We start from the raw sequence: 19,163 nt of genomic DNA, 5'->3' as shown, positions 1-19,163 counted from the left end.
TATGTTAAGATCACACTTAGTGTTCCACGGAATTATTCTTGTGGTGAAGTAATAACTGTTCTAAAAGTATTTAGTAAAGAACTCTCCTTTCTTTTCCTTACAAACTGATTGTGCAAAGCAGGTTTTCATAGGGCCAGAAAATATTTACAGTTTTATTTCTTTGCAAATGTTGATTAATCAAATATTTTTGTGCTTCTCTCTGCAACCATCATTCAGCTAGGTTTGAATTATGTATGATTTAAGCATTTAGCTTTTATCAACAAACATCACTAGCAGTGTTCACATTCATATTAGACTATGCAAGCCTAGAATTGTGCCAAAATTCTTCCTGAGCTCAAAGTTTCGATATCAGGACTTCTCCAGCAGAAAATCTGTCCTTCAACACAGAAAATTGGAGAAAGTTCCATGTTAAGTGTAACATTTGCAGGTTGTCCTAAACTGACGAATCAGCAGCAGATCATAGGTAGAATTTATCCACTGGGGTTGGTTGGGATTTACCATTTAAGAATCCTAAGGCTGAAAATCCAGCATAAAAACTGTAATCCAGTCTTGGATATGGAGAGAGAGGTTCCCCTTTCTTCTTGTACATCCAGATATCCAGCTCAGCTCTCATTTTCAAACCTCAGCTACTTTTTTTCTTTCTTTTTTAATGAGAAGACTCCAGTACTTGTCTATCCCACTCTTCATTCAAACCTGATTTTTTTCAGCCTCAGGAGTCTCAGGAGTAGGTTGGAGAGATGGTCAAAAGGAAGGATTGCTAAGGTCCAAATAAGGAAAAGCTGGAGTCCGCTTGCTCAAACCAAACCCAGGCAGGATGAGTCCAGAAGGCTCCTGGAAATAGAATGGATCCTATATTATATAAAAGTCATGGGTTAGGGAGATTAAAAAAAAAAAAAACACCTTTCTGATTCTTCTCATCCTTTGAATTTGTGAAGATAGGGAATATCCTTATTTCCAGGAAAAAATTTCTTAAACTCTCAGCTGTTTCTCTTTCTCTGCCCTCTTCCTCCCCCTCCTCTCTTATTCTCAGCTATGTATGGTTGCAGAGTCTCATAGTAAAATGCCACTACGTAAGGGTTCCTAATATTGAAACATCAGAATTTTGGAAAGATTTGTAGCCATGCTTTTCTTTGCTTGAGTAATTTGCTTTTTTCTGTTTTAATATTAAAATATTAAATAGAAGGAAAAATAGTCATGTTACGATATAGTGGCTAAATGAAACAATTTTCAGTATTAAATTTAAATTACTAAATAAATTTAGTAAATTTTAATTAAGACATAAACATTCTTTCATTAAGAATTCAGGTATATGTCTTATAGTGCAAAAGAGAATCAGGATTTATGTCCTTAGGAGAACTGGACCCTTTTAGTATTCCAGCTTTATATTTCAAAGAAATGTTCTGTTCTTGCCTCTCCCACCTTCTCTGGAGTAGTGGCAATATTTCTGCTGGACGTCAAACTTAATGGATGGATGACGATCCCAATGGGGCCCTCATCCCAGAGTTTTTCCGTGAACCCGTGACACCAATCATAGCCTTCCTACAACTTTCCCAGCAGCGTCGGCATTCAGGAAATGGTCCTGCAGATGTCTGGTCATTGTTGGGCTCAAGACGTTGGACTTGTGGAATTTGGAGCTGTGTCCTGCAGTTACCCATTGACTGTGACCCATCTGAGTGACAGCTTCCCCATAGCTGAATGCTTTGTGAGCTCTGGCTCCAAATGTCAGTGCTTTCATTCCCTCAGTTATTTGCAACCTTAAATTGAAGTCTCAAGGCCCCAGATGACAGAAAGAAGCCACTGATGCAGTCTCGTGTCGTGAACCTCCCTTTCCTCCTTGCTTCTTTAGACAGTGATACATCTGTTAACCGTTTCTTTATGAGGCTCATAGGGCTTTAGACTGCGAAAGGGAGACCTTGGATCCCATCCTTCCCAGTAGCCTTATTTTACTACCTTTTAAAGTCTTTAGGAAATCCTACCTCACTCTAATGTTATGGTGTTGGCTAGTTCATTGTTCATTCACCGATCTTTATTGAATTTGTAGTTTGTGGCAAACACTTTGAATGAATCAACAATGTCCCTGCCCTTGATGAACCTACAGTTTAGGGGAGGCAACCAAACTGCACTATATCTGTAACATCACTTGTCAGGTTTGTTCTGTGCAAGCACATGCTGGGGGCTTTGCACACTGCAGGCATCCGTGTGTGAGCAGGAAGCCCAGTGCTCTGGCAGCCTTTCTACTTGTGCCTTAGTCCATTTTGAAGATCCATGATCATACTATTTTAAATTTCAAAAATAAATTTAAAATGTGTTTCTAAGGTAGTGATCCCATGTTGACCATTGAAACAGGCATGCCATGGCCTCTGATCTCTATTGAACCAATTGCTTATCCTAGATATACTTGGTGTTAACTTCAGTTTATGTCATTGGTAGTTGTATTATGGCCCCCAATTTAGAAGCTTCCCACTAATTCAACATCAGCCATCCTGGGTACTTTATTTGTATTTGAGTTTCCAACTTAGATATGGAGAGAGCTCTATTTTAGCATTTGAGTTCCTGTATTGTGAACTTGTTTCCACATACATTTTGAGATGAAGGGAAATGATTGGGGATTATAAAATAAGCTATTTTTCTCACATTTTATGGACTTTTAAAAATATGTCCTTGGCTGACTGCAAGATTCGGACTGGCCAGTTAAAGGAGCCACAGCATCTTTTACTGGTGGGCCCCGCAGACAGACGAGCGCCACGAGTGCCACCTACCGGGCAGGAAAAGAAAAACAGCCCAGAGATTTCACAGAAAAACCTTTCAACCAGCCGGGTCCCACACCCAGGGAAATCTGATCAAATGCCCAGACACCAGCAGAAAATAATGGATGACGCTCGGAAAATTAAAGATATGGCCCAGTCAAAGGAACAAACCAATAGTTCAAATGAGATACAGGAGCTGAGACAACTAATGCTGAATATACGAACAGAAATGGAAAAATTCTTCAAAAACCAAATCAATAAATTGAGGGAGGACATGAAGAAGACATGGGCTGAACAAAAAGAAGAAATAGAAAATCTGAAAAAACAAATCACAGAACTTATGGGAGTGAAGGACAAAGAAGAAAAAATGGAAAAAACAATGGATACCTACAATGGTAGATCTAAAGAGACAGAAGCTACAATTAGTGAACTGGAGGATGGAACATCTGAATTCCAAAAAGAAACAGAAACTATAGGGAAAAGAATGGAAAAACTTGAGCAGGGGATCAGGGAACTGAATGACAATATGAAGCGCACAAATATACGTGTTGTGGGTGTCCCAGAAGGAGAAGAGAAGGGAAAAGGAGGAGAAAAACTAATGGAAGAAATTATCACTGAAAATTTCCCAACTCTTATGAAAGACCTAAATTTACAGATCCAAGAAGTGCAGCGCACCCCAAAGAGAATAGACCCAGATAGGCGTTCTCCAAGACACTTACTAGTTAGAATGTCAGAGGTCAAAGAGAAAGAGAGGATCTTGAAAGCAGCAAGAGAAAAACAATCCGTCACATACAAGGGAAACCCAATAAGACTATGTGTAGATTTCTCAGCAGAAACCATGGAAGCTAGAAGACAGTGGGATGATATATTTAAATTACTAAAAGAGAAAAACTTCCAACCAAGGCTTCTATATCCAGCAAAATTGTCCTTCAAAAATGAAGGAGAAATTAAAACATTTATAGACAAAAAGTCACTGAGAGAATTTGTGACCAAGAGACCAGCTCTGCAAGAAATACTAAAGGGAGCACTAGAGTCAGATACGAAAAGACAGAAGAGAGAGGTATGGAGTAAAGTGTAGAAAGAAGGAAAATCAGATATGATATATATAATACAGAAGCCAAAATGGTAGAGGAAAATATTATCCAAACAGTAATAACACTAAAAGGTAATGGACTGAATTTCCCAATCAAAAGACATAGAATGGCAGAATGGATTACGACCCAGCAATACCACTGCTAGGTATCTACTCAAAGGACTTAAGGGCAAAGACACAGACGGACATTTGCACACCAGTGTTTATAGCAGCATTATCTACAATTGCAAAGAGATGGAAACAGCCAAAGTGTCCATCAACAGACGAGTGGCTAAACAAACTGTGGCGTATACCTACGATGGAATATTATGCAGCTTTAAGACAGACTAAACTTATGAAGCATGTAATAACATGGATGGACCTAGAGAACATTATGCTGAGTGAGTCTAGCCAAAAACTAAAGGACAAATACTGTATGGTCCCACTGATGTGAACCGACATTCGAGAATCAGCTTGGAATATATCATTGGTAACAGAGACCAGCAGGAGTTAGAAACAGGGTAAGATAACGGGTAATTGGAGCTGAAGGGATACAGACTGTGCAACAGGACTAGATACAAAAACTCAAAAATGGACAGCACAATAATACCTAAGTGTAATGTAACTATGTTGGAACACTGAATGAAGCTGCACCTGAAATATGGTTTTTTGTTTGTTTGTTTGTTTGTATCTTCTGTTTTTGTTTTTTTTCTTTTTCCTTTTTATATATATATATTTTATTAGTATTATTATTTTAATTCTCTTCTCTATATTAACATTCTATATCTTTTTCTGCTGTTTTGCTAGTTCTTTTCCTAAATCGATACAAATGTACTAAGAAATGATGATCATACATCTATGTGATGATACTAAGAATTACTGAGTGCATGTGTAGAATGGAATGATTTCTAAATGTTGTGTTAATTTCTTTTCTTTTTTTTGATTAATTAAAAAAAATTTTAAAAATTGGATAAAAAAATAAAAGCACATAGTAGATTCAGGAAAAAAAAATAAATAATAGAGGAAAAAAATGTTAAAATAAATTCAGTTTGAAATACTAGCGATCAATTAAAGGGAGGGATAAGGAATATGGTATGTAAAAATTCTTTTTCTTTTTCTGTTTTTATTTTATTTTTCTGTTGCCTTTTTATTTCTTTTTCTGAATTGATGCAAATGTTCTCAGAAATTATCATGATGATGAATATGCAACTATGTGATGATATTGTGAATTACTGATTATATATGTAGAATGGAATGAGCATATATTACGGATGTTTGTGTTTCTTTCTTGTAATTTCTTTTTAATTAATAAAAAATTATTAAAAAAAAATATGTCCTTGCATTTTAGGTAATATATTAAGCAAAATCTTATTGCCCCATGCACAAAACCCTATTTCACACCTAATTTAGAATGACTAGTTTCGATGCTCAGATCTTTCTCCATAGCTGTTTTCTTTCATCTTTGTAGACAACGGCATTGTGTTTTTCTTCCTCCAGTTCTCACTTTCATCATTTGAGGATGCAGTTAAGATAATCGCTTCAGTTTGCTGGTAAATAAAATTTTTTATTAGTGCAATACATGGCACTGATGTTCGGGACTGAAATCGCAAAACACAATTGCCTCGGAACATGTCACGTAGTATTTTACAAGCATGTCTTTTCTTTTAATTTTCATTGCTGTGGGAGACGGTGGTTGTGATTTTCATTTCTGCAGGCCATAATTATTTGGTCTCCATGTCCTTTTGGGTCTTTCATGGGAAACTGGATGACAAAGGAGTCCTAGTTCTCAGTTTCCTGGACTCGGCGCATTCTGCCTGGAACTCCAGGGAAGGGCAGCCGCCATTGTAGTTTTGCCTGTTGCAGCTGTTGAGTCTGGATTGAACACAGCTGGCACGGATAACCTTTGCACCACATGCCCAGCTCTTTGCTCTTCCTGCAACCCCACTTGAGATTCACTAAAAGATAAGAGAGGAATAATTTAAACAACAAACAGCACATGCTGTTTGCCAGCTAATTGTATAACTGTTTGAATGTTTCTCCTGTCTGGTCTGCTCGGGTTTCCATTATAACCTTGGACAGAGTACAGGCTGTTAGATTATTCATGGCATTTTTGTCTGAACAAAAGATTGGGAAAGAAAAAAAATATGTGGGGGGGTGGTAAGAACCATGCTGACGGAGGAGTCACTTCCTTTTTAGCTACTTGATTTCAAAACTCTTGGGATCTACGAATTGCTTAAGTGTTCCAATGACATTTGGGAAAGAATGTGTTCTTGCTGTTAAAGGAAGAACTAGGAATTCAGATTTCTGTATTCTTTTCCCAGGAGTCTGCAGAGGTCACCCAGTGACATGTGACAAGTCAGTTAAGCATCATAATCTTAATTTCCCTATCTGTGAAATGGACATAAAAGGGCTGATACCTCAGGCAAACTTAATGTTGGTAAATTGCTTAATATTCTGCTGGGAACCAGTTTGCTCTAGTGACCTCGAAAAAACATGGAGAGGGGTGTAAGCTGACCTCAATTCTATTCTTGGCTTTAGTGCTGACTCAGTGAGAAACTTGTATAAATCAGCTAATCTGGCTCTGGGCTTCAGTGCATTCCATGGTTAAAATGAGAATTGATAAAATCTTATCTTTGCTGGTCTCATAACGATATTGCCAGTATCCAAAATACTAAAAATTCTCCGCCAAACGTACTGGAACACTTTTACATTGATATGTCTTTCACATGTCCTTCCTATCTCATGTTAGGTTATTTAGGGATACACAATTCAAAATTTATTTATTGTTTTTAGCCAGATATTTGCATTTCAGTAATTTTACATTTCGGGGAGAATCTTCCCACATCAGAATAAAAGATGAGAGGTAGCTATGAGGACTGTGTGCAACATACCTCCTTATCTTTAGTATTTTCTGCAGTTGTTTCCTCCTGCCGTCACTTTAGGTTAAGAAAGAATGTATTTTACTAGCTCTTCATTTTGACAAGTTTTGGCCTGACCATGCTTTTCTTTCCCAGCTATCTGAAGGCCTTAAGGGGAGGGAGCCAGCATTCCATGCCAGATTCTATGTGGAGGTTTCTCAGTGAATTAGCATCTGTTCTTTCTGGTAGATTCCCTGGATGCTACTGTTCCAAATGAGCATGCCAAATTGTAGAATTTAATTTTCTTAAATTCACTTGCTTTTTTATGATATCCTCTAGAGTTTGAAATAATCTCTTCCATATTTATTCAGATACTGTTTCTGGACTCCTGACTTACACTTTCAATTATGTGTAAAACTCCATGTTGGCACTGTGGTTGCAGAGCTACGTTTTTGCATTGATTAATATACAATATGTGGTTAATTCTTCAGCAGTTGCCAGGACTGCCTGAAATGTTTTGAAAAGAAAGATGCCTTGAAAGCACTTGCTCTGTATTATTTCAGTTGTATGACTATGAAAAACTTTTAAGTAACTCTTGGTAATGTGCTATATGGGGACTAAATTTGCATGTAATATATAGCTCAGCAGTCAGTTTTTCTTTGAACTAATATAAGGTTGAGAAAAGTATTGAACAGTAGGTAATCCTGTCTGTAATAGCCAAAATGCTGCCTGCTTTTAAATGATATAACAATGGTAATCTACTTAAGCAATAGGTGTTCTTGATTTCTTGTGATGATGTTGCATAATTATATATCAGCTACCTAAACATGGCACTCTCACTAAAATATCACTTCACCAGAGTGCTGGCTGCCTCAGGCCTGTAGAATAAATATTTCCGGGATCAAACATTAACTCCTCATTCCTCTATGTCATTGTCCCATTTGTATTTCTTCTTGTTAGTTTGTTGTACTCACATGCCCTAAATATCCATCATCTTTTACTTACTCATCCGTCCTATATTCCCTAGTACTTTTTCCCTCCTTTTCACCCATATGTTTTGCATTCATCCCTCAAGGGCCAGCTTAAGACTCAAAATTCCACAGAATCTTTCTGGCCCTTCCTTTCCTTGTTTGACTATAGTCCTTGTTATGTTGGCCACATACTTATACCTTTGATAAAATTCATTATTTTTAAGTAATTTTTCTTATTTCTTAGTTGCTCCACAAAGACAAAGACAATAATATTTTTTAGTGGCTTCAAACAGTACACATTTATTATCTCACTTTTTCTGTGGGTCAGGCAGCTGGGTCCTCTGTCTCAGGGTCTCCCACAAGCTGTCATCATGGAACTGGCCGAGACTGTGGTGCCATCCCAATGGTTGTTGGCAGGATTCCGTTGCTTGTGGGTTGCTTTATTTTCTGGGTGTAATTTTTAAGCATTTTTGATTGTGAAATAGAACATATATACAAAGAAAAGAAAGAAAACACAATAAGTTTCAAAATACACTTCAACAAGTAGTGCTAAATTAGATTTCAGTGTTTGTCATGGGTTACCATTCCACTATTTGAGCTTTTTCCTTCTAACTGCTTCAAAACACTGGAGGGAGAAGAAATATCAATATAGTGCTATATATGTATAATGTGGTATCTTTCTGGAACTTGGGGACCTGGATGGCACCTAAGACTCAGGTAGGAGTCGGCAGATCTGAAAATCAGCATTGTCACATGCAACAGCTGTTAAAGAAATGGAAAAATTGATCAGGTTTCAATTAGAGATGAGAAAGAAGCTGATTGGGTTGGGACTAAGTATTTCAGAATGCAGGGGCAAGGAGGACATTGTCTGTATTTTAGAATTTCACCTACTCTGTGAGACCAAAAGAAGAGAGGTTTATTTTGTGCAAAACCTGAATTTTCTGTAGCATATAATCTAACTCAGACGGACCGGGTAGATCATTTAAACCACCCAAACACGTGGAGCCTAGAATGGGAGTGAGGACATGTGATTCTTTATAGCTGAATGTAATACCCAGATACATCCCAGAGTATGTTGAGCAGGTAACTAAAAAGTATTGGCAAAGCCCCTTGAGGTATGGGAGAAAAAATATGAACTATTAGATTTTACCACTGAGGAAATCCCTGATACTGCCTCAAACATTAGGGGCTCCCAAGTCAATAGACCAAGCCCTTGGTCTTGAGGCTTGCTCTTGTGAAGTTTGTTTAAGTAGTGGAGAAGTTAAGCCTACCTATAATTATGCCAAAGAGTTACTTCCAGAGGACCTCTTTTGTTGCTCAGATGTGGCCCCTCTCTCTCTAAGCCCAACTCTGCAAGTACAATCATTACCCTCCCCTGGACAGGGGGCATGACATTGAAGGGTGAAACTCTCCTTAACAATGTAGGGTATGACTCCCAGGGATGAGCTTTGCCCTGGTACTGTGGGGTTGAGAATGCCTTTCTAATGAAAAAGGAGAAAGAATTGTAACAAAATAAGGTATCGGTGGTGAGAGAGGTGAAACAGACTCAAGAGGTAATTCTGGAGGCTACTCTTATACAAGTTTCAGCTAGATATAGCTATGTACCATGGTGTGCCAAACCCCAACCAAAACCATTTCCTGCCAATCCTAAAGAATGCCTAAGGCTCTATCTGAGATTCTACAGAGGTTCTATGCACTCTGATTACTTTCTAGAAACCTACAACCTCCAGATGGATTTCTAGGCCTGATGAATGCCTAAGGCTCTATCTGAGATTCTACAGAGGTTCTATGCACTCTGATTACTTTCTAGAAACCTACAACCTCCAGATGGATTTCTAGGCCTGATGAATTCTGAAATTCAGAGTGGCCAGCCTCTCCAGTACATCAGCTAGGTTCAGCCCCCTCTCCCATATTACTGACAGCCCTTTCCAACGTGAAAAAGTTAGAATGGGCATTTGCACAGATACCCCCCAAAGACTGGGAGAAAGATCTAAGGAGAAGATGGAGTTATACAGAGAAGATAGGATTTAACAAATGAATATGACTGCTGAATCATTTTATTGATATTTCTTTAGTCCTCAGTGTCTTGGAGCAGCCAGAAGGAAAAAAACCTAAAACTGTGAAACTGTTAATCCATACCAAACTCTGAAATCTATTCTGTAACTAGTTGTTGTGGTGTGCTTCGAAATTTATTGCTTTTTGTATATATGTTATATTTCACAATATAAAAAAAATTTTAAAGCATAAAGTAACCTATCATCAGATTGTTGATTGCATGGGAAGGTCTTGGCATCTTGTGCTGAAACTCACATTGTGAACTCTGTCTACCCACACCTCCTAAAGGCATCTAAAGGTGACATCCTGGCCTTGATGGTCTCTTCACAAAATCTCAGCACTGTGACTATTTGACAACAAGTAGATTTCATTAATTTAAGAATATTATAATGAATTCAGTGGAGGAAAAACAACATTCATTATTTTATTTACCCGTCAAGCTATTTGGTACTTAGAATATATGAGACATCGGGCTGGGTGTCATATATGAATATTTTCTGTCCTCAAGGAGCTTAAATTATAGTAGAGAGAAGCCTAAATATTATTACTTGTAATTATCTGTTTTCAGACACTCACTATAGACTTAAGCACTGTTGGGTGGTATTTGGAAAGGTTGATTACCGATTTGTTTCTTCTACTTTTTTAACCTGCCTTCTGCTTTATACTGATTTATTTTTCTGCTCCCTAGGGAGAAAGAGGCCTCCCGGGGTTACAAGGTGTCATTGGGTTTCCCGGAATGCAAGGACCCGAAGGGCCACATGGACCACCGGGACAAAAGGTAAGATTAATATCACTTTCTGTTTAGGGGGCAGCGGGGGGCGGATTTGTGAATGTGAGATTATCTATGTGGTTGCAATAATGATTGGCCGTAATGTAATTTCCATGTTGTTCCAGGGTGATACTGGAGAACCAGGACTTCCAGGAACCAAAGGGACACGAGTGAGTGCAGTTGGTACTTACACTTGACAACGGCACAGGTGGGGTCTGAGAATCGTGATACTTAGAGAGTAGATGGGTACTTGTGGCATCCTCTCTCCTTCCAGACAATCAGGAGTGGGCCCAGGCTGTTTGGAAAGATCTTCCTTCTTTTCCTCTCTCTGTCTAGAGCCCTTTGCCCTCTGCCTCTCCATAGAGCTCAAATAACAGATAGAATAGGAATGAGGACTTAAACGCAGCAATTTCCCAACTTAAATCCCTATGACCGGTGCTGTGTGTAAGCAGAGCTGGTTATTTTCTCCCATTAGCTCTTCCTCAGCGATCTCTTATACATATATTTTAATTGGGGGAGAGGGCCAGCGATAGGTGCACAAGTCATTAAAGAAAGATGATTTCATTGAAGGAAAAGCGATAATACTTTCACTGCTGAAGTTTCTTCCTTCCTCACACTCTCTTTACTTTCTTTGCTACCCGCCTTCCTGGGAAATACAGAGATGAAGACCTTGGAAAACACATTTTGAAAATAGAAAAACATTTGTAAGCAAAACTTCGATTCTGTGATTGTTGTATAGTTAAAAAGGAATTGGAACGCTAGCCTGAGTTTCCCTTTGTTGGCACTCCCGTGGCTTTTTGGGGGAGTGGAAGAGTAAATAGCTTTGCCATCATTTATGAGGGAGAAGCTGCAGGGCAGCCAAGTTCCCCTTACCTCTGTATTGTGAATGAAAGTATTCTATTTTCTGATGAACTGATACTGTTCAACAAGAAATAACATTTGACTCTATTCCCCCAATCAACTGATTTATTCCATAACCTCTTCTTTCAAAACTTTGGAGATTTTATCGTGAATTCTGTGCTCATTTTCTTTTAACCTAGAAATGATACTGGATGAGATGGGGGCAGGACCCTCTTGTGCATGTGCAGTTTTGATGTTGGTAGTCCCGATTAGTCCTGGCTGCTGAGCGCCCTGGCATCTGCCTCCGTGCAGGGTGGTTTGTCCATTCAGGGCCTGTCGGCACCATGTCCTGAGTGTCAAGCCTTAGGGTTTGACTCCGCTAACATGGTGGCTGCATGGAAGGGGGTGAGGTGCCCACGCATCAATTTAAGCTCTTTCATTTCCGTTCTTACAGGGACCACCAGGCGCATCTGGATACCCCGGAAACCCAGGACTTCCTGTATGTATATAAAACGCACCCTGCATCCTTTATGCAGCATTTCATATAGGCAGCATCACCATCAGGTGACTTCCTATTTCCATGACTTTTTTACTTTGTTAATTGCAGGGTATTCCTGGCCAAGACGGACCCCCAGGTCCTCCAGGGATCCCGGGTTGCAATGGGACAAAGGTAAGTTTAGAGCCAAGGCTTTTCTGCTTGGTGTAACTGTTAAGGCATCAGGTAAAGTTATTCTACTAACACAGTTTTATTTGCTGGAACTGGAGAGTTAGTGCTATTAAAATTTTCTTCATTTGGTGATGAAATACAGTTTTTTCCATAGTGACTGTTTAGGAAGGATATCATCATGCTTTCTTTTTTATAGAGTTTTACCCTAAAATTACTCTTATTAGGTTTTTAGACTTTTTTTTTTTTGGCATGGGCAGGCTCCGGTAATCAAACCTGGGTCTCTGGCATGGCAGACGAGAACCCTGCCACTGAGCCACCATTGCCTGTCCTAAAATAACTTTTAAATACCAAATTTCTTACCTATGTAATCAATTACTGCATCATATAAGAAAATACTGTTATTAATCCTTGTCCCTATTAATTATGCTATCAAATATATTTCTTCTTCGTGAAGTAGCACCCAGGAATATAAAAAAAACTATTTTCTTAGGAAATGATTTCTAACCAAAAAAATGAAAGTTCTTTGACAGATGGGAGAGTGTCACTTCTGAAGGCAATCAGAAAAATGTTATGTTTGCTATTGTCATAAATGAACATCTGTCTTCTGTTCCCTTTAGGGTGAAAGGGGACCTCTTGGGCCTCCTGGTTTGCCTGGATTTGCTGGAAATCCCGTGAGTATAGGGTTGCCTAAGTCAGAATTTCTTCCTTTGGTCATAATTTCTCTCCTCGCATTCCATTTTCAATGTTCATTTTTGTTGTTGCTATTTTGTACCTAGAGGTTAATATTAGTGGTGTTTTGAGGAAAAATTACTAATGCCAACCTTTCCTTTCCTAGGGACCCCCAGGGTTGCCAGGAATGAAGGTACGTTTTAATGTATTGGATTCTTTATTTTACTACATAGAGCTTTTATTATGTTTACTCTGAATAGCTTCATTCAAATACAACTGCCTTTTGTGTTGCCTATAATCTCAAGTCACTATATGATACATGCAGTAAAACGATAGGGGAGAACCCCCCCCGGCTGCCTCAGGTTAGAGACTCGATGGCAGGCACCTTTCATTCAGAGCCACTCGTGGCCATTGGGACCACAGGGCCGGGTGTCCAGATGTGGGGCCCTGTGCTCACTCTTGCATGGGACACTCACCCCTGCTGTCCACAGGCCCGCTAAGTCAACACGACAAAAAGGAACTTGCCAGCTCCTCCCCTACAAGCTGCTCCTACTCTTTTATACTCTAGCACTCAAGCCAGAAACTAAGAGCCATTCTTTTTTGTTGTTTTGATTTTTACTCTGAAAAAATTGCATGCGATTCTCTTTCCTTCCCCTTTCTTTTCATTCTTTCGTTTTTCTTCCATATTTTTCTTTCTTTTTTCTCTCTCTTTCCCATCTCCTATTTCAATCCATCCAACCCTCCCTCCTTCTCTTTCTTTCTTTCTTTCGCTTGAAGCTCTAGCTTCTTTTTCTAACCCCCAATTCCATGTCCAATCAATCAGGAAGTTTTACCATTTGCACATCCAAATTTTTTCTCAAATGTGCCTGCTGCTGCCCTGTCACCTCTCGCAGTAGCCAGCAAAAGCTTCATACATATTTGTTCAATGAGTAAATGCTGGAGGGACTCTGTCAAGCACTTAGCTCTGTCCTGGCTACTATAGCTCTCTTCTCTGTGTGCTGGGGAGGAAAGAGAACCTCTCACAACGTTTATAGTCAGTAGACTTTTAAAGTCTTTCCTAGCCAAGCAATGGTGTTTCCTAGCCAAGCAGTGGTGTATCAGGGCTCAGCTGTTCTTATCAACATGATCTCAAACTGTGCTCTCTATTTCATGTGCACCCTGTGCCTTGGTGAAGTTCAGGGGCTGTGAAGCGTTTGGGTCTTTGGTTGAGCTGTATAAAAGGAAGCCTGTAGGATTTCAGTAGCTACACCAGAGACAAAAATTGACCTCAGTGAGGCTGATTGTCCATGAGTCTCTGACTTTCCAAATACCTAAGAAATAATATCCTCCTAACAGTCCTGCTTTTATAATAATACTCTCCCTGTGTCTTTTCTGGGAACACAATCTTTATTTCATGAGGGCAGCTTCTGGTTTCACAGTCTTTCTACCAGAGATGGGGGCCTTTATCTGAGATTTCATTGTGGGACAGTCACATGAGGTTTCTTTTACCTTCAGTCCTCGTTGCAGCTGAATTGACTGTAGAGCAATTTCCACTGGTGAGTAGGACAGCAGTAATAAATAGGGTAGAGGGCCCCTATCTGCTTATTTCAAGTTTACATAGAGTTTACATAGAGTAATTCCAGACCTTAGGATGGTCCCATACAGTAATGCATGTCTGGTATTCAGTGAGTTTTGTTTCCTTGCATGACTGTGAATATTGATAGCTTCATTTTATTTTTTCCTCCCTTAGGGGGATCCAGGTGAAATTCTTGGCCATGTGCCTGGGACGCTGTTGAAAGGCGAAAGAGGATTTCCTGGACCCCCAGGAATACCAGTAAGCATTTGTTAAATAATTAAAAGTATAGGGGTGCACGGGTGGTTCAGTGGTAGAGTGCTTGCCTTCCGAGCGGGAGACCTGGGTTCAATTCCCAGAATATACACCCCACCAAAAAAAAAGTATATGCAGAGTCACCTCCTACTTTGTGTTTTAATTCTTTTTTTCTCTTAATAAATTATAGGGTCTGCCAGGATTGCCAGGGCTGCAAGGTCCTGTTGGCCCTCCAGGATTTATCGGGCCACCGGTAAGTTGGGAGGCCATCTCTCTGAGGCAGTCATTCAAAGAACAACCTGTACTGGGGCATTAAAATTAATAATTTAATGAAAACATGATATAATGGCCATCTTTCTTAATTTGTATGTGGGAGAAGGAGCTTCTTTCTTTTGAAAATGTTTGGCTGGTACCTATGGTCCAGATATCCCCAGAGCTGCGGGAAGGGTGCTGGTAGTATTGCATGGTGATACTATATTCAAAGACATTTCCAAACAAATAAATTTATTAATTTAGGGACTAACTGGATTCCAATGTCATGCATGTCCTGAAGAAGCTGAGCTCAAAAGGAGGCAAAGCAGTCTCTGCCTCAGTGATTTTACCACCTAGCAGGGGACAGGAACTTATAGAAATACAATTAGACCAGAGGGTTCTGTCTCTTTAGGGATTACAGAAGCAGCAGGCTGATGTTAGTAAGATTTCCTTATCTATAGAGTATCACATTAACTAAGAATGAATAATGCAAGTGAGTTTTCCCTACTCATGAGGCTTCTTGAGAGATTTTTAGATGTACCTTTTTAATTTCCTTGTTGGTTTTTTTTTGGTAAGATTGTGTAATTCTCCTATCCATTCATATAAATGTAGCCTCATTTGCAACCTTGTAAATAAAAGGGCTCATTTTGTGAGAAAAGAGTAACTGGATTTTTTTTTTCTCCTTTTAGAAATGACTATCAAAAACTTCCTGAAATTTTTGTTGTAACTACTGAAAGTTATTTGATTTCCTTACAGTGTCCTCACTTGAAGACATGATTCAATTTTTAAGATAAGCAATTATATCTAAAGTGACCAAATATCGTTCTTAAATTAGGAACTGCAGGGTGCATGCTAACTGCATTCGCATTTTCTCTGCCTTATTGGGTCCCAGAAATATGGATTAACACCCACTTTGATTTAGCTGGGCCACACCTTAACTGAAAACATTATCAAAAGATCCTATTTGTACATGAGTTTGCACCTGCAGGAATTTGGATTAACATTAAGAACATGCCTTGTGTCAGGGTACATAATGCAATCTGCACAGTTATGAATCTATTTAATTAAAATGTTCTCTTACAGGGTCCCCCAGGCCCTCCTGGCCCTCCAGGAGAAAAGGTAAAGTATTTTTAGTTGTTTTTATTGACATTAAGACTGTCATGAATCTGTCATAATTCGTTCTTTTAGTTCCTGTAAATAGCTGTGGAAGATTATAATTCTATCTCTGTATTTGTCCATCCGTGCATCCATCTAGCTCATCTATCCATCCATTATCTATCTATTGATTGATCTATAGATGATCTATCCATCATCTTTCCTTCCATCCATCCCATAGTCCTTGCTTTGGAGTCACCGATCATTCCCTTAGCTTTATAAAGCCAGAGTTTAAAAAGTCTGACTTTTTTTTAAAGAAAAGATTGTTACAGAATTCCTTATCACTAATACCTTTAAAAGCTTTGTTAATAGAAACTGAATACAACATGATCACAACTTTCTTGAAAATGTTGCATTCGTTGTGAGAAAAACTTACTGCCTAAAATCGACCATCTTATTGCATTTAATGTGAAGTTTATAGGATAATTATAGACAAAGTAGACAACTCTAATAATTAAATTCTAATCTCTAATCAACAGGGGCAAATGGGCTTAAGCTTTCAAGGGCCGAAAGGTGATAAGGTGAGTTTGCGTTGCTTTAGAGTGTTTTCGTGTTTAAATTCACAGATGCAACATGATAAGATTTCCACCTCTGGGTTTATTTTTTGACCCTGATGTCGATAGTTAACTGTTCTCTACATGTTCTTGAGTTTGTTACTGTTTTCCTGAAAATGCATAGCTAGAATTGATTAACGTGTATTCTCTGATTACAGCAGAAAATACAATGAGGCTGTTAATCCCGGTTAAATCCCGGTTTGCACCTTATTCTCAATCAAAATGTCCTTAGGCAGTGATAAAGCCAGACATCGATTTTAATATAAAAGAGTCAATTTAGGACTTGGATATTAATAACCTAGCTACATTAAACCCTGCAGTGATGACGGACATCACAGTGAGAATCAGGGTATAACACGCCTGTGCTTAGTTCCCATTCCCTATTCTTCTTGAATAGAGAAGGTCAAAATCCTTATGGCGCTGATGGAATGAACTGGAGAGGGAGGAAGGGCACACAGCAGGCAACCTCATCTTAGGAAGAAAGGAGTCAGAGGGTGGGTCCTCGGCCCTCTGATGCTCTCCCCATGAGTGTCTCTGGATCAGTTCAGTGAAATGGGCACTTCCTGGAAGATTTTTGAAATTCTGCAGCCAGTCTACGGGAAGGCCTGATGTTTAAGTTGATATCGATGGTCACCACCAGGTGGCGCCAAATACGGCTGCGACCTGAACAGATCGGTTTTGTGCAATGGGTTACTGCCTTCCATCCCGTTTCTGGCCAGTCTTTCCTTAAGCCTCACAATAAAGTGGCGCTGCAGTTTATACACTTGAAATTTTTCTCCATTACTGATTGCCCTTTAGCTGGATTTCATGGTACTTCCTATTGCAACCAGAGGTTATGATGCTTGAGGAAGAAAACACTTAAGTCTATTTTTTGTTTTACCTAAAAGTGTCTCCTTTCTTCTCAAGCACTATTTATTAGGTAGTTTCTGTCCTTTTCCTTTACTCCATCAAAATCCGATAGTTCAATGTATGTGTTTATAGTATATGTATAAATATGATAAGCACATATCATGTGTGTATGTATATGTAATTAATGTATATAGTGTAAATGAATACATTGTATATAACACAATGTATTTGAACATAATTTGTATACCTAATGTATATAATGTATATTAAAATTAATATATAGTTTTTGTATGTGAAAGTATATATGGTTTTAGATATTTGGTGTACCATCTTCCTACTGAAATTTAATTTCCTGCTAGGCAAAGATACATTAAGATAGAATGGAGCATAATTACATCTTAAAAATAGATGTGCTATTTTAGGCATCTTCCCCTCTGCGTTTTTTCTTTCTCATGTGTAGTTATTTCTACGTCTGATTAATTCCCAATTTTTGTATCAACAGGGTGACCAAGGGGTCAGTGGACCTCCAGGAGTACCAGGACAAGCTCAAGTTAAGGAGAAAGGAGAATATGCTACCAAGGGAGAAAAGGTATGAACAGATTTTCTCCAGTGAATACTCTTTCCAATTTGGACAAATTCTAAAGGACAGGGATAATCCAGTTCAAAATATAGTTCCTCCAGCTACATTCAACCTTGACTTGGAAGACAGATTTGTAGATTTTTCCGTCCCATAAATATGAGCATCTTTGAGAGTGGAGCTGCTGGAAACTGATTTGAGGCTGAGTCACCCTAGTAAGGGCTTCTTAATGTGGAGATGGTTTGAGGTCTGCAGGAAGGTGACAAACTGAGGGGTTGAAGAGAGGCCAAAGTCATCATGAATCAAGTCTAATTAACACTTCCATAAACCAGTCAATGCAAGCAAGTGAATACTTGAGACATATTAATTTATTAATAGATCAGAAAAGTGTTTTTTCCCTTTTGCACGTTGAATGTAACATATAAAAATTGATATAACTGTTCAATAGTACTGATCTCTCACTTTTTTAAAAATTCTTTTAGGGTGAAAGAGGTGACCCTGGGTTCCAGGTAAATACTAAATTCTTATTTATCATTATTATTTTTATGTGAAAGACCATAAAATATTGGGTTTAACTTGCAAACTTATTTCACCTTAAATGTAATATTTATATAATATAATATTTACCTAAATATGCTAATATATCTAACTCTTTCTCTTTTTTGCTCATTTAAGGGACCACCAGGGTTTGGAGAGAAAGGTGAACCCGGAAAACCGGGTCCCCGAGTGAGTGCTTTCAGAAGTCCTTTTATTCCTTATTGTAGAGTACTTTTTCTTTCATTCCTTGAATCTCGTGTTCCCAGAAATATAAGACTGGAAAAGATTTTCTAGGGGATCTTCTAGTATATCTTTTCCACTTCCAGGAACACTTTTCTGAAATCTTTGTTAGCAGAAATATAGAGAGCTGTCACATTTGAAAAACCTCCTGGGAAGGCTGAGGCCCTTATTAGTTGAATGACCTCACAGGAGAGATGGGTCATCTGGTGTGGGAAGCAAGCTCCTTGAAGCAGCTGCCAACAACCTGACATCCAGTAAAGATACCCAATGCCCTGGATCAAGAGTGGTTGGTTGTCCTTTGCTGCTGCCATTCCTGATGGCACTGAGCCAGTCCTGAGATCTCACCCACACATGGGGCTTTGTGGGTTCATCCACAGCCAAGAGCAAGTGATGCTAAGATGCTTCTCGCTTTACCTTCACTGGTGCCATGAGAAGTACCCAGCACCTTGTATAAGCTTCCAGTTGCCTGAGACATTGAGGTTTCCTCCCTGAAATAACATCCGGAAACCTCCATTAAAATGGAACATTTGCCAATTAGCTGCTA

At 38.9% G+C, this 19,163-nt stretch overlaps 1 protein-coding gene across 1 annotated transcript in view; it reads left to right on the top strand.

The window, feature by feature from the left end:
* COL4A1 (collagen type IV alpha 1 chain) overlaps positions 1–19,163 on the top strand; it is a 167,807-nt gene that overhangs the window by 86,880 nt on the left and 61,764 nt on the right. The window contains exons 3-15 of the mRNA XM_077158667.1: positions 10,392–10,481; positions 10,598–10,642; positions 11,767–11,811; positions 11,920–11,982; positions 12,597–12,650; positions 12,815–12,841; positions 14,378–14,461; positions 14,646–14,708; positions 15,791–15,826; positions 16,342–16,383; positions 17,768–17,854; positions 18,325–18,351; positions 18,518–18,568. Of these exons, the coding sequence (XP_077014782.1) occupies positions 10,392–10,481; positions 10,598–10,642; positions 11,767–11,811; positions 11,920–11,982; positions 12,597–12,650; positions 12,815–12,841; positions 14,378–14,461; positions 14,646–14,708; positions 15,791–15,826; positions 16,342–16,383; positions 17,768–17,854; positions 18,325–18,351; positions 18,518–18,568 (714 nt within the window). The remainder of the gene's footprint in view (positions 1–10,391; positions 10,482–10,597; positions 10,643–11,766; positions 11,812–11,919; positions 11,983–12,596; positions 12,651–12,814; positions 12,842–14,377; positions 14,462–14,645; positions 14,709–15,790; positions 15,827–16,341; positions 16,384–17,767; positions 17,855–18,324; positions 18,352–18,517; positions 18,569–19,163) is intronic.

The sequence above is a fragment of the Tamandua tetradactyla genome, chromosome 4 (assembly GCF_023851605.1).
Source record: "Tamandua tetradactyla isolate mTamTet1 chromosome 4, mTamTet1.pri, whole genome shotgun sequence".
NCBI classification, from domain to species: Eukaryota; Metazoa; Chordata; class Mammalia; order Pilosa; family Myrmecophagidae; genus Tamandua; species Tamandua tetradactyla.
The sequence above is the reverse complement of the archived record's forward strand: the minus strand, read 5'-3'. Positions and strand labels throughout refer to the sequence as shown.